The sequence below is a fragment of the Saccopteryx leptura genome, chromosome 2 (assembly GCF_036850995.1).
Source record: "Saccopteryx leptura isolate mSacLep1 chromosome 2, mSacLep1_pri_phased_curated, whole genome shotgun sequence".
NCBI classification, from domain to species: Eukaryota; Metazoa; Chordata; class Mammalia; order Chiroptera; family Emballonuridae; genus Saccopteryx; species Saccopteryx leptura.
Window position 1 is genome coordinate 270,504,349 of NC_089504.1, and position 26,845 is coordinate 270,531,193.

Genomic DNA, 26,845 nt, shown 5'->3' on the forward strand with positions numbered 1-26,845 from the left:
ATAAATATTATTATCTCTATTTATGGACACATGCCGAATGGTGAAAAATTTAGTTGCCCAAAGTGCATGTTCCCTGCTAAGGTCGAAGACACGAAGATCTGCCTTCTTATTTCAACTCTCACACTATAAACCAGTATCATCTTTGCAGTCTACTTAATGCCGTATTTCTCACATTTCTCTGCTTTTTATTGGTAATTTTTTTGTTTATTTTTTTATTGATTGATTTTAGAGAGACATAGAGGGGGAGCATATCTCTCTCTCTCTCTTCTTTTTTAAGTAAGAGGAGGGAAATAGACTTGGCATGGGCCCCAGACAGGGACCCTCAGTGCCCAGGCGGATGCTGGGACCAATAGTGCCACTACCTGCAGGAGGGGAATAGGGAGAGAAGGGGGAGAGGGAGAGGGAGAGTTGCTTCTCATATGTGCCCTAACTGGGGATGGAACCTTGGACTTCTGTATGGTGCCAGAGCTCTATTCACTGAGCACACTCCCCAGGGCGAGAGAAGCATTTGTTGTTCCACTTAGTTGTGCATTCATTGGTCACCTCCTGTATGTGCCCTAACCCGGGATTGAACCCACAACCTTGGTGTTTGCAGATGACGCGCTAACCAAGTGAGCTAACCGGCCAGGGCCTGGTGATCTTTCTATTTAAAATGGCCTCTAAGAGTAGCACTTCTAAGTGCAAGGAGTCTGTGATGGTGCCTCATGGAGAAAATGCATGTATTAAAATAAGCTCCATTCAGGTATGAGTTACAGTGCTATTGGCCATGAATTCAACGTTATGAATAGAAAATATATATTAAACAAAGTGTCTTTAAACCAAAACACAAGTAAAACATGGTAACTGATTAGGTGACTATTGTGACCAGTGGCTCACAGAGACCTAGCCCTGTACTCTCCTAGGAGCATTGGTCCGGTGGTCGCTAATTCAGTGTTGGCAGTAGCTTTGTAGAACATTAACTATCACAAATAACGGGCATCAACTATATTTATACTGAAGGAAAAGGTGTTCTTCAAATACATCTGATTTCCTTATTAACCTAAGAGGGGAAAACAAGCCTTCCCAAGAAATTACTTCATGGCTTCCCCAAAGAGCCTCTAAAAGCGGTGGTCCAGCCTCCCAGTATCTTTGCCTCTCTGCTCTCTCTCCACTCTAATCTTCCGCAGTTTTGTCTGTCTCTTGGAGGGGGTCTCTACTTAATGTTTCCCAAGAATCCATTCTAGAGTCATATACCAAATTTGATAGAGATACGCACACACGATACACAGGTACTTTTAAAAGCGAACTCTGGATTGTCTTCCTGCAGAATTAATTGCAAAAAGCCGTGGTACCTCAGTTGTATGGGAACACAGAAAAAGAGTATTTCTCTACCTTGGGCATCCACCTTCCGAATCTCCCAAGGACATTATGAAAATACGAAAAAGTACATTTTTTTCTTCTTATTCTCAATACAGTCACCACCTTGTGTACGCCGTCCAATAAACCTTAAAGCAGGTCAGCAGTTTATTTCTTTCTGTTTCTTCAAGACCGCGGGCGGGGGGAGGGTGTTTTGCCCTCTTCCGAAATGGCTGCCCATGCTTCACACTACCTTTGCACACTTATCCAACGCAATTCAGGGACTTTCGCGGCGCAATATGGGGACTTGGCCGCGAGCGAGACTGAACCTCCCAGCGTGCTTTGCAGCCCGCCGTGCGGCCCGGCGTCTGGTGATGGGGATCCTCTCGGGCACTCGGCCGGCTGAGCTCTCGTAGGGGGTGCGGTTGAGCCGGGCGCCTGAGGCCTGGACGGCCACAAAGGGGGAAGATGGAAGCGTGGCGCTGTGTGAGGAAGGGCTACGGCCGCTGTGTAGTGGGGAGAGGCCGGTCAGTAGGTCCGGGCGGCGGGAGGGAGGAGTAAGGGGCGGGCGGCCCGGTGACCCGGGGCGGGGCGGGCTGGGAGGAAGGAGGAGGAAGAGGGTCGGGGCGGTGGTGCGGCGGGGACGAGCCTCTGGAGATCCCGAGGGATAGGTAATCCCGGCGCTGGGCCGGCGAGGACCCGGACCCGGGGCCCCGGCGCGAGCGCGTCGGCCGCCGGCCGGGCTGCTGCCCTCGGGTCCAGGCTGGGCTGTGCAGCCCCGGCCCACTTCCCCCACCCCAGCTTCCGGGGCAGCCTGAGCCTCCGCGGCCCCGGCCTCCTTCCCCCTTGGCCCGGCCCCGCTGCACCTTCCCGAGGGCACGGTCCTCGGGGAGGCCGCCTGGCACCGTGGGACCCGGGGCGGGCTGACCCCGATGGAGGCGCGCGCGGCGGTTGGTTGGTGTGTTCGTGTCTCTCAAACTTGAGTCACTTGTATACCAACCTTTACGACCATTAACCAAATTCTCGTTCACCCTTGTGTTATTTACTCCATATTTTTCTTGACTCACTTTTAAAAAGCACGTTGATAAGTGCTGTCTACATTAAGCGCATGTCTAGCCCTAAGCAGTTATCTGCGAAATCTTGGCCTTGATGTACTGATTGTTATTATTATTACACTTTAAAATAAATCCTTAGATATTTAAAAAATCAAAAAGATTAATCTTGTACCGTATGACAGCGACTGGTATACCACACATGGGAAGCACTGCACTGTATTATTACATAAGTTATGGGGATTGGGTTTTAACTCCTATAGTTCTGGGACTTGCTGACAATTCCGTTCAACAGTGTTTTCTTGAGTACCAGCTGTGTGCCAGGCACTTGGTGAGAAACTGGGATTTAAATGATTAAGAAAATTCTGGCTTTGAAGGAGCTCACCGTCTAAGAGGAGAAGACGTTTCTATCAGTGTGCGGCGAACGTAGGTTTACAGTTGTGAGTACTTGAAACACAGTTTATTCCTTTATTATTTACTAATTATTGTATTCTTTCCCATATGGACAACTGTAAACCTACTCTTGCCCTACCCTGTAAGTAACTACAAATATTGAAGTACAAGCGTTATACTTCAATATGGTAGCTTATTAGGGTGCAAAATGTATTGAGCCAAGTGCCCAGATTTCTCTGACTTTCAGAGTTATCACAAAGCAGGATAGTTTGCTCATGTCATGCCTTTAAAGACTTACAGTTAAGTTGAATTTAGAACAATTTGAAAATGCATAAACTATAAAAATATCTAATAAAAATGTTTAATGTTAAAATGAGAACATAACATATAAAAGTGAAATAACAGAAAATACACTTTAAGCAAAATTCCTTTAGTAATGGAAGTGGGCATTATTTACACTACCTTGGAAAAATATCTAATGAATTCTGGAGGAAAGAATAGAAGTCCTCAGTTCTAATATTTTGCCAGAATAGTAAAGTAAGATGAAGTTGATCTTACTTACCAAGAGAGCCTGAGAGCAACATATCCATTCAACTTTGAAGCTATTTTGGATGATAGTTTAAATTGGTGCTGTTGGGTTTGGAGTTTTGGTTCATTCTTAGTAAATAATCTCTGTCTTCATTTCCCTCAAAGAGAAGCATGCTTTTTAAAAGGGAGGGAAAAATAAATTTTCCACCTACTAATTAGCAAGTGAGATAATTTTGTGAAGTTGTGATAGCTTTTTGTTTTCTTAGTTATACAAATGTTTGGAAAATAAAGCCTTAGTATTAAAAACTGTTCAGAAACATCTTTTTACTCCAAACCAAGTTGGAAGAGTGATTCACTTTAGTCAGTTTATATGTTTAAGTATCATGTTTGTTGTGGATTTTATTTGTCCATTGAGTTTTACTAGATGCTAGAAAGCTAATCTGAATTAGCAGTTTGATGGTTGATCTATCTTCTCAGTTGAACTGTGGACTTTTTGAAGTGTGTGGTGTTTTGGGAACCTGGTAGATTTTGTTATGTGTTTATAGAGTACCCTTCATAGTTGTTTAGGGAGAATATTGAGATTCTGCTCTAATAATGAAATCGTGGCTGCTTTTCCCACATCTTTTACTGATTTAGAAGTTAGATTTTAAATAGTAGACTTTGTCTTCCCTTGAGGAAACAGATTTGGATTCTGTGTGCTATAGCTGAACCTGAAGCGGTGCCTCAAGGAGTGTATTTATTTCTTTTAGATACCCCATGTTACCCCATCACCAGAAGAGTTTGGGCAGAGACTGGACCACACCGTGGGAGAATCTGCAAAGATGTTGCTGGAACAGACATATTTCTAGTTGTATGAGGTGGCCTGGACATTATTCTCGTGCTCCTTACCCCTACTTCAGTAGTAGGCATTTTTCATTAAATTGGAGACCACCTTGTTTGTTTGAGTCTAGAACTCAGTTTCAGTACTGGAATTGGAGACCTGACAACCTGAGCCAGACATCTTTGATTCATCTCTCTAGTTACATCATGAACTCTGAGGGAGATGAGCCTTCATCAAAACGAAGAAAACACCAAGGTAAAGGTGACGTTTATCTTGGTGTGGAAATAGATATAAGCCATAGACCAATTGAAACTTTCATATCTAATTCTCAGGAAAACCTCCTGCAGGTTTTAGAGGTATTTGGTGTTTATTTTTAGCCAGTAATTTTTCTCTTAGGAAAAAATTTTTAAATGAGGTTTTTATTTTCATATTTAATTAATTGTATATTTCTGGCAGTAAAAATAGAAGTGATTCTGCATATAGAATAAGGTGGAAAAGAAAGGAGGACTCGATTAAAACATAAGTTTAAGAATAATTTTCGAGTCCAGTGTTTTTGAAACAAAAGTTCTTAGACTTCTTTTTTTACTTTCTGTGAAAGAGACAGAATGAGGAACAGATAGGGACAGATAGGCAGGAAGGGAGAGAGATGAGAAACATCAATTCTTCATTGCATCTCCTTAGTTGTTCCTTGATTGCTTTCTCATAATGTGCCTTGACCTGGGGGCTACAGTAGAGCGAGTGACTCCTTGCTCAAACCAATGACCTTGAACTCAAGCCAGCAACCTTGGGCTTCAATCCAGCGACCTTTGGGCTCAAGCCAATGACCATGGGGTTATGTTTATGATCCCACACTCAAGCTGGATGAGCCCATGCTCAAGCCAACGACCTTGGGATTTCAAACTTGGGTCTTCTGTGTCCCAGTCCAAAGCTCTATGGACTGTGCCACCGCCTGGTCAGGCTAAAGGTTCTTAGACTTCTTAGAAATTGGTGGCTGTATTGATATTATTGAAAGTCCACAGATCTGTAAAACTAAATTTCATGTTTTCATTTTTAAGCTAACTTTTAAAAATAAGGCAAAAGGATTTTCTTCAGTAGAAACAATCATAAAGATGAATTCTCGCAGAATAGAATTTTAGCTTATTAAGTCTGTATTGTTCATACTTGGGTTTGTAGATACAGTCTTGAGTCTGTGGGACATTTTATCATTTAAAACATCTCATTCAACTTGAAGAAAAAGTTTTTTCTAGATATATTGGTTATTTCTCTTTTTCTGTTATTCTTTTTACTCTGAACAATTGGCGAGACTCCCTCTGTGCTGCCAGTCCTGCCCCCACCTCCCCCACAAGGGTATAAGTAGAATTGGGAATTGTTTCTCTTATGAGTTGTGGTTTTCAGTGAAGGTAATGCCTTTGAAGATGATTGAAAGTAGGCTGTGTTGGTGTTAGTGTGTAAGGAGCAGACATAAGTTAGTCAGAGGAAGACATCCATGAGTGTCACCTGGAAGTCAGATCTAGAAGATTAGTTAGTGCTCTTTTAAGAAGAAATTCTAAGTGTTCAGAAGTGAAAATCTGTGTAGTACTTAATCACAGCTTGCATTTATAAACATATTTGAAGGAATGAAAGGTTTATTGAGTGGCACTAACATTAGGTTTCTAAGAACAATCTGTAATCTATAAATCTAGGGCAGTATGATATCAGATTGCTTTTCATTCATGTATTCATTGTCCACGAGGTCAGCACACTTCTCTTTTGTTTGGCCTTTTGTAAATCTGGTAGCTGTCAAGTGGAGTTGTGCCACAGTGACACAAGCCTGGGCTTAGGAACCACCCCCTGCTGTTATTCTGCTGTACCACTAATTGTGTGAACTTGGACGGGTTACTGAACCTCTCTGCTCCTTGATTTCCTACTGTAAAATAATGCTTGCTTTTAAAGCCTGTTGATGAAATGAGATGCAAAGTGCCTGGCACACTGTTGGCTTCATAGTAGGTACTCAGAAAATTGTGGTGGTGGTGCTTTCCCTTTCACAGATGGGGAATTACATTCTACACACTGATAAACCTGGATTGCAACCTGACTTTCTATGTGTCCATTCTTCCTAGGTATTGTGAATAAGGAAAATGCTCTTCATTAAGCCATATTTGTGACTTCCGGTATTTCACTAATACTTTTCAATCAAGAGAACAGCATTCCTAATTTGCCTATCACTTTAAAGTGGTATTTGAAGGATTTGTGTGACACAATTATGACTTTTTATTTAGGCACCCTAGAAACCTGATCAGGCCTATTGCTTACTTTCTTTGATTCATCTGTCTTCTCTGCTGTGATCACCTTGTTCCTCCTGACATGGAAGGTATATAAGCTTTTGTAGTATGAATTTTTATGTTGTGAAGTATGTGAAGGCCACAGACTATTAATATTTACTCCAGTAGTTTTCAAAATATGTTCCACGAAACTCTAGTGTTCAAACACGTTTCTGTATGTTTACTCAAAGCAGTCATAGGATAAATGTTTATCCCATCATACCAAGGATGGATAGTCATGGCATGAAAAGTAATGCCGAAGGGCTGTACAAGCTCTGGAAGGCCACTGTATTGGTGGGATTTTAGGCTTTGTAATGGGTGAAATGAAAACCTTCAGGCAGGAAAAGGGAGAGATGCTAAGGCTGAGATTTTTTTCTGTTATCAACTCATGCTTAGAATTCCATCTTTAAGTCATTTTCTCAACATTCTTCCCATTTCTTGTTTTCTCCTTCATTTGAGTTCATAGATTCTGTAAAAGTTGCAGTTTCCTTCATTGCTTCCAGGGCAGTTAGAGAATGCCCTTTAATGGTGGGGTGAGGGAGACAAGATCAAAGGTGAAAACTATATATATGGTGGTCATTTCTAAATGGAGGACTGCCTATAATTGCAAAATCTCATGCTTTTTGGTTCTCTTTTCATCACTTTTTCAGGGTACATGATGTCTTTCAGAATAGAAACCATCACACATTCCTGGTTGCTGCATGCTAGGTTGGTCAGCCAGCCATTATCGTTCACCAGCATTCTGTAACTGTTACATTTAACTTTTGCTTTGGTATGCATTAAAAAGATTTCTTTTGTTCATTTTGTTGGCATTGTTTCACTTCAGTGTTTTAGACACTAAATATTGCTATATTGTCATTATACACCCTTCATTCATGTCTTACACAGACTTCTGAGATGAGCTGTTTTTGTAACTTAGTCACTGGATGATCTTATCTTACTAATAGAGAATAAAATATGTGAAATGATCTTATTGGAAAGCCAGCTGTGACGTACAGATGTGTTACTATGGTTGCAAACTTGCCAAGCCCAACTGTGGCAGAGCCACTTCCTAACCCCAAAAAAGTGAGAAATCATGACCCTGTGTAGTCTTAGTTTTATTAGCACACACTGCTAGCCTCCAGAATGACTTGCTAGATCAGGGGTCCCCAAACTTTTTACACAGGGGGTCAGTTCACTGTCCCTCAGACCATTGGAGGGCCGGACTATAAAAAAAACTATGAATAAATTCCTGTGCACACCGCACATATTTTATTTTAAAGTAAAAAAACAAAACAGGAATAAATACAGTATTTAAAATAAAGAACAAGTAAATTTAAATCAACAAACTGACCACTATTTCAATGGGAACTATGGGCCTGCTTTTGGCTAATGAGATAGTCAATGTGCTCCTCTCACTGACCACCAATGAAAGAGGTGCCCCTTCCGGAAGTGCGGCGGGGGCCGGATAAATGGCCTCGGGGCCGCATGCAGCCTGCAGTTTGGGGACCCCTGTGCTAGATCCTTTTAAACCTGTTGTATACCTTTTGTTCAGTTAATATATAATTTTACAGTCTTTTAATCAGTTTGATGACAGCTTGTGGTTAGTGCTCCATTGTCATTTCCTAGTGGAAAACTGTGTGTTCATTGCCTATGGAAATTCTTAAAAGGCAAGAAAAAACTTTTATAGTATATAGAAAAACTAAGTTAATTCTTTGTATTTTGTCCAATATGTTTTAATAGGCATCATAAAACGGCATTGGGAATATATGTGTAACCATAATAAAGAAAAAACGAAGATCCTGGGAGAGGAAAATGTTGACCCTAAATATGAAGACAGTGAGAACAAGTTTGACTTCTCAGTGATGTCCTATAATATACTTTCACAAAATTTATTGGAAGATAATTCACACCTCTATAGACACTGCCAGCGGCCAGTATTACACTGGAGTTTTAGGTTTCCCAATATTCTGAAAGAAATTAAACACTTTGATGCAGATGTAAGTGCAAAATATCAAAACTCTTCACACAAAAAACTAGGTTAAATGATTTGTTTGTGAACTTAATGGTTTTCTCCTTTTTGTTTGATAAGAGGAAACAAAATATACTATTTGTATATAAACAAAATATATTCTTTTCTCCTTTTTGTTTGATAAAAGGAAACAAAATATACTATTTGTATATAAACAAAATATATACTTTTCTCCTTTTTGTTTGATAAAAGGAAACAAAATATATATTATAGATATAGTGATGTAACAGTTTTTAGCAAGGTATCATGTCTTAGAAAATCAATTTGCTGATAGCTGTTTGTAGAAAAAAATCATCTCACTTTTCAGGGGGTGAACACACAATAAATACCATGTACAGATATGTATTGAAGAATTGGGCACCTGAAACCTGTATAATTACGTTAACCAGTATCACCCCAATAAATTCAATAAAGAAAAAAACACTAACTGAAAAAAAATCCAATTTTAAAAAAGAACCAAAAATTTTAAGTATTGGTCTATTCTATGATAGGAACTGACCATATATTAAGCATTCCAGTAAATATTTCCTTTCATTTTAAATTTAAATAATTCATGCAAAAGTGAGTCTAGATAATAATATTCAGAGAAATCACCTCCTAAAAAAGGACAGAGGATTTAGTACTAATAAACATGTGAATTCAGGGAAAATATTCTGACATGTAAATTATAAATATTTTCTTGGGGAATACCAACTTTGAATAGTAAGAAAGCTACATGTGATTGAATGCCAGGGTTTGGAGGATTGATCTAATTTGGAAACTAATTTGATCTGTAAGTTATAAAAAAAAAGCATTTTTATTTCAATTTTCATCAGGCTTTCAAATTTTAGAAGCCTGTTTCTAGAGCTGGAAGCACCTGAAAATTCATGTTTACATCTGTTTTAATCGAAGTCTTTTTTTTTATTCCAAGGTACTTTGTTTGCAAGAAGTTCAAGAAGATCATTATGGAACAGAGATCAGGCCAAGTTTGGAATCTCTGGGTACAATGTAACTTTTATTTTAGCCAAATTTACTTTGGAAGATTGGTATGTTGTTAAAGCATAACTTGCTAACAAAGAAATGTGGCGTATTTGGGCCAGAAATCTTAATTTTGAAAAATTTAATACCTATTTTAAAAGATCAGAAAAATATTGAGGTATTTCAAGTGGAAACTTTTGTGTTGATACATAATTTTAATTCAAAGGAAAAGGTGTGTAAGAATCTTTTAATGGCTTCCTTTCCAGGAGTTACTTTGCCCATCACTAGACCCCTAGGATTCTGAACTTCTTGAAGTCAGGGAGCATTCTGTCTAGGTCATCATCATAACAGTGTTTACCAGTGCCTAATGGATAGAAACTAAAAACCTCTGTGAAGAGCAAACACTTCTAAAAACAGGTTATCTATTTGAGAAATGCTGCCTACTTTGCATTCATTCATTCAGGAAATATTTTTTGAGTGCCTGCTGTACACCATGCAGTGTTCCAGGCAGTGGGGTTACACTAGTGAGCAAAACAGATAACAAGTCTCTGCCCTTGTTGAGTGTACATTCTAGTGGAGAAAGGCTGACAATAAACCAATAGATGAATGTGTATAGTTAATTAAGTAATGATAGTTAGAATAGCAGGAAAGTGAAATGGTCAGATTTTAGTTGTAAACAAATGATCAGAGAAGGTGACATTTGAGCAAAGACAGGCCATGTCTAGAGCATTCCACATTGTGGAAATAGCAAAGGAAAGATGAGCAGGGTCGTGTGTGTGGCGAAGAGCAAACGGGAAAGAGGTAGAGGCAAAAAGGTCAGAGGTACATGGTGATTATATTATTTTAAAGCCCTACTGTCCTTGTCATAACTCACTTTTACTAGGATGGAAATGAGAATGTGATAATGCACATTAGTGTATTTGACAAGTCCGCCAATAAAGAGACCTATTAGACCCAGTCCCAAACTTTTTTGATTCCAGCATTTGTTAACATGCTACTTACTAATGTTTTGCAAAATACACTTTGGTAAACATCAAAATATTAGCTACGTTTTGCCGCGCGTGTGTGTGTGTGTGTGTGTGTGTGTGTGTGTGTGTGTGTGTGTGTGTTTAAAACAGTTCCTTGTTTTGAATTTCTTTCTTATAGGTTATCATTGTGAATACAAGATTCGGACAGGAAGGAAACCAGATGGCTGTGCCATTTGCTTCAAACATTCCAAATTTTCACTCTTATCAGTGAGCCCAGTGGAATTCTACCGCCCTGATGTTCCTCTGTTGGACAGAGACAATGTTGGATTAGTGTTACTCTTGCAGCCCAAAATTCCAAGTGGTGCCTCTCCTGCAATCTGTGTAGCTAACACACATCTTTTATATAATCCAAGGCGAGGTGACATTAAACTGACCCAACTGGCAATGCTTCTGGCAGAGATTTCCAGTGTTGCCCATCAGAAAGATGGCAGCTTCTGCCCTATTGTTATGTGTGGGGACTTTAATTCTGTTCCTGGTTCTCCGCTCTATAGTTTCATAAAGGAAGGAAAACTGAATTATGAAGGACTTGCCATAGGAAAGGTAAGTGCTCACTTCATCATTATTGGGAGGCAGACTTAGTCCTCTGTTCATTGTAATGTGAGGCTGACTCGTCATCACAGGGCTGTTTGAAAGCCCTGGATGATCCAGGACCCTTGCTTTACCAAGTTATAACATCCCATGACTACTAATAAGTAATAATATCCACTTGGTTGAGTTTTAGCTTTTCCATCTATTTGTGGCAATATTCCGCTTGGAGGAATTAGCAGGCAGCAAAGAATCCAAAGTGGGTGAGAAGAAAAGAACATTGACGGACATGACTACTTCATAAATAAGAAACTCCTCACTAGGTGGCAGAATAGAATTTTGAATACTATATTTGAGCAATACAGTTAGCAAAACAGTAATTTAATATTTCTTATATAATTTTCCTTTACATAACGACAAATATTTTCATTCCTTAGCCAAGTCTGATTTATCCCAGTCTTATTTTCATTGTGCTTTCCTCTGCTTGCCTTTGATCATTCAGTATTCAGTATATTTAGCCAAAATGAGTTTTCACCACTGACTTTAATGATAGTTTAGAATTTTATGAGCTCATCTTTCTTAGTATTTTTTATAATATTGCAAATAGCTAAAAAGGAGGGGCAGTATTAGTCCAAAGCTATAAATCATTTATATGTCAGAATTAGAGAAAAGCACGTAGAGAAAAAGGTTGCTATTTTTATGTAAATATTAAGTGCTTTCTGCACTATATTTGAACAAGATTTTATAAGCATAACACTTAATATAATGAATAAAATAATATTTATCATTCTTAGAGTCCCTTTCATTAAGCCATAAATTTTTCAATACATAAACTATTTAAAATCTCACTTAAGGTACCTGTTGAAATTTTGTTTAGGTATCTGGCCAGGAACAGTCTTCACGGGGACAAAGAATTTTATCTATTCCAATTTGGCCCCCAAACCTAGGTATCTCACAGAACTGTGTGTATGAGGTACAGCAGGTACCAAAAGTAGAAAAGACAGGTAAGTGTTTACAATGCATTTTGGCAGTCTTCTTCATAATTCTTTCCCTTTGAACATAAAACTAAATTTTTAAAAAGGTAACATCTCAAGAATAAATATTCATATATAAAAACATAGTTGTTAAGAGTTCTTTTTTATAGAAGAGTTCTTTTAAAAAGAGCTTACCTTTTTAAAGTTGAACTCCCAAAATTATCTTTGCATGTATTACTTGCACGTTACTTTGTATTTTATGTTTGCTATTTCTGGAGATCATCAAAACAGTTTTCAGGAGGAAACATTTAACTAGGCATCTGTCTAAACTAGGTATGTCTTCAATACTGTTCCTAGAGTGAAAGGACTATATTAAGGCAAACTAGAACAAAACAAGTCATTGATGATATTAAAATATGTGTTTTTCTTTGTTTTTACAGACAGTGATCTGACACAAACACAGCTAGATAAAACGGAAGTCCTGGTGACAGCTGAGAGGTGAGTTCTGGAAAGCAACAGGAGACATTAACTGACATAAGTAAAATATCATTTCTCAAAACTGATTTTTTTACAAAAGTAAAAAAAGTGAAGATGATATTGTGTGCTGGTGGAAAATGTTGGCTCTTAAGTCATATAGACCCAAATATCAATGTGACTGCTGCTTTTTAGCTGTGTGGTTTTGAGCAAGAATCTTCGCATCGCTAAGGTTCTGTTTCCTTATATGTAATTGGGGTTGTTGTGAGGATTAGATGAGACAAAGCATGTGAAGCTGCATGTCTGACATCCAGTAAGTACTGGAAGTAAACAACTTGTCTATGGACTTGGACCAGCCCTTGCTCTTTCAAATTTACTTCTGTTACAGAGATCAAGGTTTCAGAAAAACATCTGAGATTTCAAGATTTTTAGCCTCCTTTGACTTACTGGGTCTGAAAACAATCTATAGGAAAATTGGTCCAAAAAAGAATATGTTAATATGAAAGATAATTATTTATACATATCTTAAATTACAGGGAAAGGTCATCAGAGGTAGAAGGGTGAAGATGCCCAGATTCCTAAGTATTAAAAAATCATGAGCCTGACCAGGTGGTGGCGCAGTGGATAGAGCGTCGGACTGGGATGCGGAGGACCCAGGTTTGAGACCCCAAGATCGCCAGCTTGAGCACGGGCTCATCTGGTTTGAGCAAAGCTTACCAGCTTGGATCCAAGGTCACTGGCTCAAGCAAGGGGTTACTTGGTCTGCTGAAGGCCCGCAGTCAAGGCACATATGAGAAAGCAATCAATGAACAACTAAGGTGTCGCAATGCACAACGAAAAACTAATGATTGATGCTTCTCATCTCTCTGTTCCTGTCTGTCTGTTCCTATCTATCCCTCTCTGACTCTGTCTCTGTAAAAAAAAAAAAAAGAAAAAAAAATCATGAATGCTTGGGGCTCTGGTTGAGAAACATGGATTTTAGTAAGACAGATGAACACTTCAATCTTTTTTTTTTTTTTTTTTTTTTTTTTTTTTTAGTGAGAGAGCAGAGAGAGGGATAGACAGGAAGGGAGAGAGATGAGAAGCATCCGTTCTTTGTTGCAGCACCTTAGTTGTTTATTGATTTCTTTCTCTTATGTGCCTTGACCTGGGGGCTACAGCAGAGCAAGTGACTCCTTGCTCAAACCAGTGACCTTGAACTCAAGCCAGCAACCTTGGGCTTCAAGCTAGCGACCTTTGGGCTTAAGCCAACGACCATGGGGTCATGTCTATGATCCTATGCTCAAGCCAGCAACCCTATGCTCAAGCTGGTTACGTATGTGCTCAAGCCAGTGACCTTGGGGTTTCTAACTTAGGTCCTTTGCGTCCCAGGCCAATGCTCAATCCACTGCACCACCACCTGGTCAGGCTCAATCTTGTGTTTTGGGGGAATTTCTTAATGTCTTGTTTTATACACTGCTCACAAAAATTAGGGGATCAGGGAATGTGCAGCCAGTACTTTCAGCCTTTTGTATAGTACATTTTCACCAATGAAATAAAAGTTGGTTTTGCATCTCATTTGCATAATTGAACAACTTTGACTTGTCCTTTGCTTTTCTGATGTTCTTATTTAATTTAAAAAAAATCAAATGCTTCTTTTTATTATCACTTCATAATCATTTTGAAATATCCTCTAATTTTTGTGAGCAGTATATCATGGCTCTTATAGTTTAGATTTTGTTTTTACATTTAAGTTTAGGGACCAATTATAATCCCTCTCACTGTGTTTTCTTTTTTCTTTTTTTTTTTTACAGAAACAGAGAGAGAGTCAGAGAGAAGGACAGATAGGGACAGACAGGCAGGAATGGAGAGAAATGAGAAGCATCAATCATCAGTTTTCGTTGTGACACCTTAATTGTTCATTGATTGCTTTCTCATATGTGCCTTGACCGTGGGCCTTCAGCAGACCGAGTAACCCCTTGCTCGAGCCAGCGACCTTGGGTCCAAGGTGGGGAGCTTTTTGCTCAAACCAGATGAGCCTGTGCTCAAACTGGCGACCTCGGGGTCTCGAACCTGGGTCCTCTGCATCCCTGTCTGATGCTCTATCCACTGCGCCACCGCCCGGTCAGGCTCACTTCTTTTTCTTCTGTTTTATTTTGTATTCCTTGTTTTGAGAAATTGTTTCCTATGAGAATCTAGCAAGAAAGGAAGAAGTTTTTTTTATTAGTTTTTAGAAAAGGAATATTTAAAAGTTTCATAATTAAACCATTCAAATATAGTCAAAATTTTCCTGAGTAAGGTTAATAAAATGGTTAAAGTTGATAGTGAGATAACAGTTTGCAGAAAAATATGGTGCCTCTGACATCAACAGTCTGGCGGATTCTATAAGTGGCATTCCTAAAGAGCATTTTGATTTTCTTTCTAAAAAACAAAAAAAAACCCATACACAGTACAGGCATACCTCAGAGATATTTCAGGGTCAGTTACAGACCACTGCAGTAAAGTGAAATCTCAATAAAGCAAGTTTCACAATTTTTTTTTTTCCAGTGCATATAAAACTTATGTCTGCAATATACTGTAGTCCAGGGGTTGGGAACCTATGGCTTGCGAGCTAGATGTGGCTCTTTTGATGGCTGTATCTGGCTTACAGACAAATCTTTAATAAAAATAATAATAATGTTAAAAATATAAAACATTCTCATGTATTACAATCCATTTCCTACCACTCATGTTCATGGTTGCGGGTGGCTGGAGCCAATCACAGCTGTCCTCCGGGACAACACCAAATTTTTATTGGATAATGCATAACATACACGGGTCATTGTATGACTCACGGAATTACATTTTAAAATATGTAGCATTCATGGCTCTCTCAGCCAAAAAGGTTCTCGACCCCTGCTGTAATCTGTTAAGTGTCCAATAGCATTATATCTAAAAAAAGTTTACATACCTTAATTTTAAAATACTTTATTGTTAAAAAATGCTAACTATCATCTGAGCCTTTAGTAAACATAAGCTATTTGCTGGTGGAGGGTCTGGCCTCAATGCTGATGGCTGCTGACCAATCAGGGTGCTGGTTGCTGAAAGTTGAGTGGCTATAGCAATTTCTTTTTTTTTTCTTTTTTTTTTTCATTTTTACAGAGACAGAGAGAGAGTCAGAGAGAGGGATAGACAGGGACAGACAGACAGGAACGGAGAGAGATGAGAAACATCAATTATCAGTTTTTCGTAGCGACACCTTAGTTGTTCATTGATGGCTTTCTCATATGTTCCTTGACCGCGGGCCTTCAGCAGACCAAGTAACCCCTTGCTTGAGCCAGTGACCTTGGGTCCAAGCTGGTGAGCTTTGCTCAAACCAGATGAGCCTGCGCTCAAGCTGGTGACCTTGGGGTCTCGAACCTGGGTCCTCCACATCCCAGTCCGATGTTCTATCCACTGCGCCACCACCTGGTCAGGCGAGCAATTTCTTAAAATAAAATATAATAATGAAGTTTGCCATGTTGCTTTACTCCTCCCTTCATGAACAGTTTCTCTGTAGCATGTGATGCTGTTTGATAACATTTACCCACAGTAGAATTTCTTTCAGTATTAGAGTCAACTTCTCAAACTCTGCTGCTGCTTTAGTAACTAAGTTGATGTAATGTTCTAAACCTTTTGTTACCATCTCAACAATCTTCACAACATCTTCACCAGGAGTAGGTTCTGAATGATGGAACCTCTTTTCTTGTTTATCTATAAGAAGCCACTCCTCATCCGTTCAAGTGTGACCATGAGACTGCAGCAGTTCAGTCACATCTTCAGCCTTCACTTCTAGTTTCCTTGCTATTCCCACCACATCTGCAGTTCCTTCCTCCACTGAATCATTGAGCCCCTCAAAGTCATCCAAGAGGGTTAGAATAAACTTCCAAATTCCTGTTAATACTAATATTTTGACCTCTTCCCATGAGTCACGAATGTTCTTAATGGCATCTAGAATAGTGAATCCTTTCCAGAGGTTATCAGTTTACTTTACCCAGCTCCATCAGAGGAATGAATCACTATCTATGATAGCTGTAGCCTTCTGAAATAGATTTCTTACTAAGATTTGAAATTCGAAATCCCTCTGACTCATGGGCTGCAGAATGGGTGTTGGATTAGCAGGTGTGAAAACATTAATCTCATTGTACATGTCCATCAGAACTCTGAGACCAAGTGTATTGTCAATGAGCAGTAATATAAGGTCTACCAGAAAGTTCTGTCCGTTTCTATCACAACAAGTTTTGACATGTAAGCACATGTTTATTTGGCGCATGTGTGCCTCTCTATTTTTATCACTTAATGTATACATACTGATGTAGCAGATTAACTAAAACAAAGTTGATTCACATTAGTCTTATGTGTGAAGCGATAGTGTACCCATGGCTACTGATAAAGTTCATTTACACCACTGTATATTTACGAATTTCAACAAGGAAGAAATGCTACAGAAGCATGTAGAAATTTATTGAAAGTGTTTGGTGAAGGTACAGTTTCTGATAGAACATGCAGAAGATGGTTTGAAAAATTCGAAACAGGTGATTTCGATCTTTCTGATAAACCACGTTCTGGGAGACCATCTTTGATCGATGACGATGTTGTTAAGACCATGTTGGAGCAAGATCCTTTTCTGACAACATCGGAGATTGCAGAAAGGCTTAATTCAGCTCAGCAAACCATTTCAGACCATATTCGGAAGATAGGATTGTTGTGGAAATATTCAAGATGGGTGCCACATGAATTAAGTCAGAAGAATTTGTATTTTGTTTTATTCCAAAAACTGACAGAACTTTCCGGTAGACCTTATATTTTGAAGGGCTTTTTTTTTCTGAGCAGTATCTCAACACTGGGCTTAAAATATTCTGTAAACTGCCTGACCTGTGGTGGCACAGTAGATAAAGCGTCGACCTGGAACCCTGAGTTTGTCAGTTCGAAACCCTGGGCTTGCCTGGTCAAGGCACATATGGGAGTTGATGCTTCCTGCTCCTCCCCACCTTCTCTCTTTCTCTCTCTCTCTATCCCTTCCCTAAAATGAATGACTAGAATCTTTAAAAAAATTCTGTAAACCATGTTGTAAACAGGTTTGCTGTCACCTAGACTTTGTTGTCCCATTTATAGAGCACAGGCAGAGTAGATTTAGCGTAAATCTTAAGGGCCTTAGGATTTGGGGGGATGGTAAATGAGCATTGGCTTCAACCTGAAGTCACCAGCTGTATTCACCTCTAACAAGAGGGTCAGCCTGTCATTTGAAGCCAGCCATTGACTGCTCTCTAGCTATGAAAGGCCCAGATGCATCTGTTTCCATTGGAAGGCTGTTTCGTCTACAGCAGGGGTCCAGTTTTACACAGGGGGGCCAGTTCACTGTCCCTCAGACCGTTGGAGGGCCGGACTATAAAAAAAACTATGAACAAATCCCTATGCACATATCTTATTTTAAAGTAAAAAAACAAAATGGGAACAAATACAATATTTAAAATAAAGAACAATTAAATTTAAATCAACAAACTGACCAGTATTTCAATGGGAACTATGCTCCTCTCACTGACCACCAATGAAAGAGGTGCCCCTTCCGGAAGTGTGGCGGGGACTGGATAAATGGCCTCAGGGGGCCGCAGTTTGGGGACCCCTGGTCTACAGTGAAACTCTATTTAGTGCAGCCGCCTTCCTTCATTGTCTTAGCAGGATCTTCTGGATAAGTCGCTGTAGTTCTTATGTCAGCATTGCTGCGCCATCTTGCACATTTATGTTGTGGAGGCAGCTTCTTTCCTTAAACCCCGTAAACCAACCTCTGCTCATTTCAAACTTTTCTCCTGCAGCTCCCTCACCTCTCAGTCTTCACAGAATTGGGGGGAGTTAGGGCTTTGCTCTGGATTAGGTTTTGGCTGAAGGGAATGTTGCGGCTGGTGTGATCATCCAGACCACTAAAACTTTCTCCATATTAGCAATGAGGCTATTTTATTTTCTTATCATCCATGGGTTCACTGGAGTAGCACTTTTAATTTCATTCAACAACTTCTCCTTTGCATTCACAACTTGACTTTTTGGTGCAAGAGGTGCAGCTTTCTGCCTGTCTTGGCTTTCAACATGACTTCACTAGGCTTGGTAATTTCTAGCGTTTGATTTAAAGTGAGAGACATGCGACTCTCCCTTTCACTTGAACATTTAGGGGCCATTGTGCAGTTGTTGATTGGCCTAATTTCAGTGTTGTGTCTTAGGAACAGGGAGGCCCAAGGAGAGAGGTGGGCAATGGACAGTCAGTAAAACAACACACATTTATCAGTGAAGGTAGCCATCTTATGTGGGTGCAGTTTGTGGCACCTTAAAACTATTACAATAGTAACATCGAAGATCACTGATCACAGATCACGACGACAAATATAATAGTATTTGAAAAGTTAAAAATATTACGAGAATTACCAAAGTGCGACACAGACACGAAGTGAGCAAATGCTGTTGGAAAGTCACTGATGGACTTGCAGGGTTGTCACAAACTTTTATTTTGTGAGAAATGTAACATCTGCGAAGCCCAATAGTGAAGCGCAGTAAAATGAGGTATGCCTGTACGTTGTCTTAGGATATGTGTTCATTAGTAGGAGGGGCTTCCGAATAACAAATCACATGAGTATATTGAACTCCCCCAACCCATGTTTCACAGCCTTGTTGATGGGTTTTGGATAGCACCACATGAACAAATGCCAAATTGTGATTTCATCTATTTTAGTAAAGCTTGTCCTAATGTCTGGCTTTGTCTGGAAATTAAATGAAAAAGTCCTTTAAAAGGAAGAATTATAAATTATGAAAAACTTGATAAATGGTAAACACTTTCTCTTTTCAATTTAGGTTATCTTCATACTTACAGCACCATTTCAGCTTGTCGTCTGTTTATTCACATTATCTTCCTGACACTGGAATCCCAGAAGTGACCACGTGTCATTCCCGAAGTGCCATCACCGTGGACTATATTTTCTATTCTGTGGAAAAGGAGGATGTTGCCGGGCAGCCAGGTAAAGAAAGCATCTGGTCTTCAATTCTGAGTGTGATGCAGTAACTGAAACCTCAGGCTGCAGCTGACAGAGTCAGCTGAACAGCCAGATGAGGTTCTGGATTTAGACATTAAAGAGGTATTGTATTTGAATAAATCAGTTAATCACCTGCTGAAGATGGAGGCAGTGAAACACCTCAAAGCAGATTAGTACCTAAGACTTACAACCTCAGCTCTAACCTGCAGTCCAGTCACCCTCTGAGTTTAGGTCTTTCCTATTGCCCTTTGGTTTTCCTTGCTCTGAATTTACTGTTTTCATGTGCTACTAGCATCATATAGTCGGTACTTAAATTCTGCGGCCACACATTGCCTTCGATACTTCCAACAATAGACAGTTTTGTCTGTTGACCTTGGAATATTGGGTTTTCTGGAACGAGAAGTCCATGACTGTGTTTTCAAAAAGCAAAGGTGATAAAACACTTTTCTTCACATGATTCAGTGAAAATAAGGCTTTATTAATCAAAGGATTTAATGTGGAGAAGATGCAGTTTCATGTAAGTGGAAGTAAAAAAATACCATTCAGATAACTTTGATAGTACAAAATGTGTTGTCTTTTCTGATTTTGCCATTTATCTCTTGCATTGTTTTGTGCTACTTTTCTTCTCCCCTTTTCCCTTTATTTTTTCTTCCTACTGAGGATAACCTTATAAATAATACTCAGGAGATGGCTTACTCCTCCCCATTAGATCAACTCTACAAAATGGGCCTGCTACTTGGAATTTGTATATATTATGGTTCTGGTGGTTGTCATGCAGTAACTGGTCACTGGGTGGCAGAAGTATGTCATGGACCAGCATCTCAAATTTTAACATTAAGAGCATGTCCTTTTCTATTTACTACTTGTGGGTACCTGAATCTCTGGGGCCAAATTATAAATTCTCCAGTCACCTTATAAATTTCCTACTTAGCTGTGGCTGTGTCTGTGTCTGTGGTTTTATATAACTATAGAATGGTTAATGGATGAATTTATTATACAGTTGTCCATCTCAGATTACTCTTAACATTCTTATTACATTGATATTTTAAAAATCTGAAACTTCTTTGTATTTGATAATTATAATCAGGTTACATGAATAAATATTTAGTCATATTCCAAAAACTTTTTTTAACAATTTATATTAGTAAAAATGTAATCATATTCTTAAAATTGCTTCATAAGTAGACTTCCAGAGGGGTCTCAAGTTCTATCGTTGTTTAGAAAAAAACACTTGTGTGATTAATTCATAATAACCTATTGACACAGTTCCACCAAATATGTTTGTTTCTTTAATATAGGAGCTGAAGTTGCTTTGGTTGGTGGCTTGAAACTTCTAGCTAGACTGTCACTTCTTACAGAACAAGACTTATGGACTGTTAATGGACTTCCGAATGAAAATAACTCTTCAGATCATCTGCCTTTATTGGCTAAGTTCAGACTTGAGCTCTGACTCTTTGATTACATATAGACTTTTCAATTGGTATTCTTTTTCAAAGACTGTAAAATTGTTCTTAGGAGTTTGCATGTTTATTTTTGCGCTGTGGAGTTTCTGAAGAGGTTATGTTAAATGCTTGGAACAGTTATCAGAAGAAAAAAGTTTACAACAGTTTTCTTTTTTGATAATGAAAGAATATTTTCCTGATGGGTGAGATCTAAATGCTCTTTATTGTAAAAGAATTGTAAATATTTTTTATTCTGAATTCCAGTAAAAATAGACAAGTGATTTTTAAATATAGTGCATATTCTTTAGTTCTCTTAGTAAAAAAATTCCATGTCATGTTTTTGGCAAGTTTTACAGTAGATTCCCAAGTATCTTTGAGTTCTCACAAACCCCAACTCATTTACTTTCCAGAAGTCCTGGTTTCATTGTGAGGACCATATGTTTGTTGAGTTCTAATTAGTTCATCTCAAAAATCATTGGGTCATTCACAAGTATCCAACCATTTTAGTTTGTTTGGAGGTGGGGGGAGCTTCATAATGCTTTTTAAAATTGTAGCTTATTTAATCCACCTTGTTACTCCCCTGAGACATGTCATTCACCTGCATTTTGTTAGGGACCTAAAGGTCACCAAAACGGATAGGCTGAGGTACATCACACAGGTCTACTCTTCTATCATGTAACCTACAGACCATTACAGGAGGCACAGGTGGGGGTTATGCCTTTGTTTCCCTAGCAATTGTTTTTCGTTTTTCTATTCAGTTTCGAGAAAGGATCCCTGGGCTGGGGAGATATTTTATTTTAGTGAACCAATGCTGTAGAAATTTGTTTTATTAGGAAACTTGTCTTTGGAACAAAGTGGCAGCTATAAGAGTATTTTTGTTTTGCCTCAGAAATTTGAGGAAGCCAGCAAAAGTCCAGTGGGGAGATACTAACTTGGAGACCTAATATTCTTTAGTCATTTTTACTGTTTTAGTGGTTTTGTCTCTAAAATGTGTTTTCTTTTATCGTGATGCAGCAGTGGGAGATAGTGCTGACTTTTTATAAAGTGGTCAAAAGGGTGTCTAATAATCCTGCAGTTGGCTCTATGTGAGTGTTTGAATCAAAAATTTTTAAACTTAAAAAATGAATTTTCTTTTTTTAGACAGGGAAATCAAAAAATTATGTGCATTTTTACTAAGTAATTTTATATTAAATTATACTGAATTATAAAAGTTTTTACAGTGGTTTTTCTGAATAGAATGCTTCATTTTAAATTAGAAAGCAGTAGCTATACTTTAAAAGTTTTTGTACTAAAGTACTTACTGCCATTCTTTTAATAAAGCAAAATAGATGAATATCCCAAAAAAGCATGTGAATCATAAGGATTTGCCTAGTAAAAATTATAATAAGCAAATACTTTTAAATGTTCAGTTTCTCACTTTGGGGGTTTCTTACTTACAGTATTAACTCTAGTTTTAGGATTTCCCACATTTTCTAGTCACAATTTTCAGAACATTATAATCTGTCCGAATTAGCAGATATTGTCATCATCAACTAATAACAGACAGTGTAATTATTCACTTTTAGTTTTAGGGGGAAAAAAATGAAAATTCATTGGTTACTGCTTTCCGTTGTGTGAGTTTATTAACAAATAACTTTATATATAGATTATTATTGACAAATTAATATCCCTGAAAACCTCTATGGATATTTAATTCTTTTTCTATTCTGATGAATATATTGCGATTTTAGGCCCTTTTCATGTGCTTCAGTTTGAGAGAGTTAATCCATAAAATTGTTTTGTACTTTAGCTTATAGAATGAAGTATTAGTTTGTGGACTGGAGGCCAAAGGGTCACTGTAACTTTTTTCACAAATTTTTTTAAAGCTCCACTAAAATACCCATTTGTCTTTACTTTTTTGGTCAGAAATGTTGGGAACTGTTGGAGTCTAGTATTTACCTGCCAAAAGCAATTAAATCTGTCTAATTGCTGAAACCAAGTCTCCCACAACCTCAGATGCTATACTATCCAAGTTTTAAATGGAAAAGGATAGTGTGGAGTAATGCAATTTTGGTTTGACTATTCTTTTTGTTATCAAGATAATATGCATGTTTTAAATCTTGTCCTTTTTTTTTTTTTAATTTAGCAACTGTCTGCTTTTAACCCTTTGCTTTCCTAAAAAACTAAGTTAGAATCCAGAGAGTTTAAGGAATTGGGGAAACATGTCAAGTCATTTGCACTTTGTACTTGTAAATAAATTACCTAATAAATTATTACACTAGTACATCTGCCTGAAGGTTTCTTGGTAGGAGTACTGATCTGTGTAAGCTGGCCTGTTGCCTCTTCTAAAGTATTCCATTACCGTCTCAGCCTTTATTACTGAGGCGGATGCTAAATTACAATTGAATTGAGATGTGCCAATATAGAGTCTGAAAACTGTGGAAGACGACAAGGCTGAGAGAATGGCAAATTAGCTTACAAGGCAAGTATATAGTAAGTGAACGAGAAAAAAAATCACATCAACTTACATTTTGTTTTTTATTTTTATTTTTTTCATCTTACATTCTTAGAAGAAACACTATCCTGAAGTTTCCAGAATGGTTTTATTAAAGTTCCATGCTGTATAAACATACAAGTGATGAGAAAAACATTAACTTGAAACATGCACTATCTGGCATTCTCTAAAATACCATTATACAAGTTGTCATTTACTTAGAAAAATACCCACTAAAACATCACAGTTTTTTCTTTAAAGATTTAAAAAAAAATGTATTGGCCAGAACAAAGTCCAAGAGAATAAACAAGATTCTGAATTGTATGTCAAAAAAACTGTACAAGAGTGTACATAAAACTAGCTTATAAAAGCCTTGGGTATAGTAAGAATACTGAATTCAGATTTCCAAAGTTCTATTTACCAATATCTATTAATAAAATCCTTATGAAATAACTGACTTAGAAAAAGTGAAATGCTCATGATTTCAGAGTATATAGAAAATACTAAATATCACTTTCTGAAATAAAGTGTACTCAAAACAGCACTACATGTAGCCTAAAATCAAGTTTTCTGTCATTCATTTAAACTTTGCATGTGTTGCCATAATGGCTTAAGCATAAATGTCTCTTGCATTAATGACTTTTTCAAAACTAGATTATTCTTGTTCTTTTGCAATGTAGCCAATTTCAAAATCAATTTTGGGGGGTAAACCATATGATTTGTTTGTTTTGTCTAAATATTAAATTACTTCACTAGAATGTAGAAGTTTGGTTTCTTTCTCACAACTTTTAGAAATTAACATTCCATAGGCATTAAAAATAGAGTGACAACTAAGAACATGTTCAATGCATTTTCATGTTTCTGTGACTACTACTTGCTTTGGGGAAAATGAATCTTAAAATCAAGATGTTAGTGTGGAAGAAAGTAAGTTATTTAATTGAATCATCAAGCCAGTTGGCATTTTTAAGGCTTATACATCAGCATATTAGAAACACTTGTGTTCCGATTCCTTTCCCTTTTTTGTGGGAAACAAGAGGCCGTGCAACTATGGACTTTCCATATTGTAGTTGGGACAGTACTTAGGCAATGCTTGGGAAATCCTATTCCAAGCTCTTAGAATGACTGCAATGTTACAAGTAGTCTTCTTATTGGACATAATGAAGTTTCAGATTGATAAACAGAAGATACATATTTTATATGTACCTGATATCTCAGAGTCAGTATTGTTTTCAGAATGAGAATGAAATGATCACTAACTAAACGTGACCGTGGGCTGCAAATGGGTTTGCTTTGTGAAGATATAAAAACAACTCGTTTCAAACTCTGCCAACTGATAGTACTACTGATGAAGTGGTTAAGTTCAGAGTTTTTAACTTATGCTAATTTATTCTAATTGAGATGTGTACTTGTTCCTGTTCATGTAAAGGACATTAGACTTCCTTCTTTCCCAGCAATAACATTGATCTTTAGAGTAAAGTGAGTTCATGTGCACATGGCTAAAGGATGAAGTTACTTTACTTTCCACGTCACCCCTCAGGTAAAGAATCTGAATGAGCACATTCTCATTTTTTTTTATAACTTCCTATAAACACTGCCAGGCAAAAAAAAGCCAGAGGGGAAACACTGAGACTGAAGTAATGCTTCTGTTGACTAGCAGACTTCCCTTAAAAATGGGTCTTTCAGTCTCATGAGTTGGCATGGTTACTAAGATAAAATGAATGAAATAGAAGCTGTACTCTTGGTATGATAACAGGCAGAGCTGGGATGCTGTTAGAATTCTGTGTGATCTGCAGCCAGAAGTTACACTGCAACTACCACGGGCAGGCAGACAGTCATACTGCTCCAGCGACCAGTCACACTATCAGGTGTGACACTGGACTTGCAGACATTTACAGAAGCATTCCATGCTTCTTTCATTCACTGCACTTTCCAATACCAGTTCTTAAATGTCATCAAGTCGTACTGAAAAGCAATGTAGAAGGGGCGCTATGTGAAACAAAATCCCATCACGCCCCATTTGGTCTTAATATAAGACATCAGAACATGTCCCTAACAACGGTGAGTCCTTCAGCATCAAGGCCCGACACCGAGTTTAAAAAGCAGATGAAATGTGAACAGAAGGAGTACCTGTTTCTCAAGACCTCCTGTTTCCCTCCTGGCCTCGTTGCCTTTCTGAGTTTTGTTATCATCAGAGGTAATAGTCCTACTGCTAAATTTTTCTAATACTGCATGACCACTTTGGCTTTTTGCTAGAGTCTGCAAAGTTTAAATGCTAGTGACAGAACATAGACTAGCTTCTGTACGTGCTTTTGTATTGTTTTGTTTTGAAAGAACAAAAACTGCTGTCATTGTATGTGTTAAGGTCAAGAAGTAACTCCAAGATCCTGAAAATGGTTTCCCGTATTGCCAGAAGAATTTCAGTGCTTTCTTGCAAAACACTTGCATATAATACCTTAAATATCATCACATGTATGCACCAGGAAAGAATTCCAAACTTTGTGGAGATCCCCATGGAAATACTGGGGACAAAATACAAATAGAATATAAAAAAAACCAAAACACCATTAAGTTTGCATATCTGATGTCAAGATGCTGAGGTAATATCGACAGCTTTTAAAAAAAAAACCCACCAACCGTTGCCTCTTATTGCTGCAAAAAACATTAATACTGATTGAGTTACCTTACTATATCAAAAACAGAAAGGGAGGATTTCATGAACATTTACTTTGTGAGGGATAATGTTGACAGCAAGTAAAAGAATGTTAGGAAATGGAAAAATAGAGAACTACAGTTACGGTATTATCCTTTCTATCTGGAGTGAGGGAGACATTCCAACCCCAGCGGGGGTTATGACTTGAGCCTTTCCACGGCTGCCCCTTCATGAATTTTTTTACCTTCGTGAATTGTTTTCCGTTGTTACCACCCACTCAGATTCTGTTTCCAAGTGACTCCTTAAAAATAAAATCCACAAGTTCTTAATAAATAGTTGCAGTTCCTCCCCAAGACACTGGGTAAAGTACAGAGAGAAGCACCACAGAAGCCCTCTTGCTGGCCGGTATGGCTTGCCTAAATTCGGATCTGATAGCCCACTTCATTCAGGGTGCTGAGGTCAGCCACCTTGCTTTCAGGCGGAGCAGGCCTAAGGGGAAGACAGGTGCGGGGCAGAGGGGATGGGACGGAGAAAGAACAGTTAGTATTTCCAGGGGCCACCCCAACTCAGTTTTCTTAACCCTGTGATATCTGCCCCCAGCCCACCCACCAACCTCAACTCACAACTCGACTCTTGTTAAATCCACCTTTTCTAGGTCTTAAGGAACATTTTAATAGGCTTTTGATCTAGAGTTCAAAAATATACAGGTTGCTGAACAAGTTTATTCAACTTTAACCCTGAATTTTATCACACTAACTTGTGAGCCTTGCAAGGGTCTAAGTCCCATATACTAAAAATCTGAGCCAAATTTTCCTTGAAACTGAAACCTTGTCTTCCTTGTGTTTGTGCCCTGGGGGAAGCCAGCAGCTC

The 26,845-nt window shown here is 38.3% G+C and overlaps 2 protein-coding genes across 10 annotated transcripts in view; one reads left to right on the plus strand and one right to left on the minus strand.

The window, feature by feature from the left end:
• Positions 1 to 1,622: 1,622 nt before the first annotated feature.
• On the plus strand, positions 1,623 to 23,115 carry ANGEL2 (angel homolog 2). Of its 9 annotated transcripts, XM_066361779.1 has the most exons (10): positions 1,625 to 1,862; positions 6,387 to 6,478; positions 7,079 to 7,136; positions 8,151 to 8,407; positions 9,350 to 9,419; positions 10,543 to 10,964; positions 11,827 to 11,953; positions 12,364 to 12,421; positions 19,232 to 19,395; positions 20,709 to 23,115. In XM_066361779.1, the coding sequence occupies exons 3-10, from the start codon at positions 7,130 to 7,132 to the stop codon at positions 20,858 to 20,860; spliced, it is 1,257 nt and encodes a 418-aa protein (XP_066217876.1). In that variant the 5' UTR covers positions 1,625 to 1,862; positions 6,387 to 6,478; positions 7,079 to 7,129; the 3' UTR covers positions 20,861 to 23,115. The 9 variants fall into 9 exon arrangements, with proteins under 9 accessions (XP_066217869.1, XP_066217876.1, XP_066217873.1 ...); XM_066361772.1 differs by lacking the exons at positions 6,387 to 6,478; positions 7,079 to 7,136 and adding an exon at positions 4,058 to 4,383 and having other exon boundaries at positions 1,623 to 1,862; XM_066361776.1 differs by lacking the exon at positions 7,079 to 7,136.
• Positions 23,116 to 23,243: 128 nt separating this feature from the next.
• VASH2 (vasohibin 2) overlaps positions 23,244 to 26,845 on the minus strand; it is a 37,407-nt gene continuing 33,805 nt past the window's right edge. The window contains exon 7 of the mRNA XM_066361783.1: positions 23,244 to 26,464. Within this exon, the coding sequence (XP_066217880.1) occupies positions 26,392 to 26,464 (73 nt within the window). The 3' untranslated portion in view covers positions 23,244 to 26,391. The remainder of the gene's footprint in view (positions 26,465 to 26,845) is intronic.

What these genes read in the sequence shown, in the direction of transcription:
- ANGEL2 (XM_066361772.1), top strand. Translation starts at nt 1,804, where the DNA reads ATGGAAGCGTGGCGCTGTGTGAGGAAGGGCTACGGCCGCTGTGTAGTG. An exon ending in AAGGACTTGCCATAGGAAAG is followed by an intron (nt 10,965 to 11,826) that starts GTAAGTGCTCAC and finishes AATTTTGTTTAG; the next exon opens with GTATCTGGCCAGGAACAGTC. An exon ending in ACCAAAAGTAGAAAAGACAG is followed by an intron (nt 11,954 to 12,363) that starts GTAAGTGTTTAC and finishes TTGTTTTTACAG; the next exon opens with ACAGTGATCTGACACAAACA.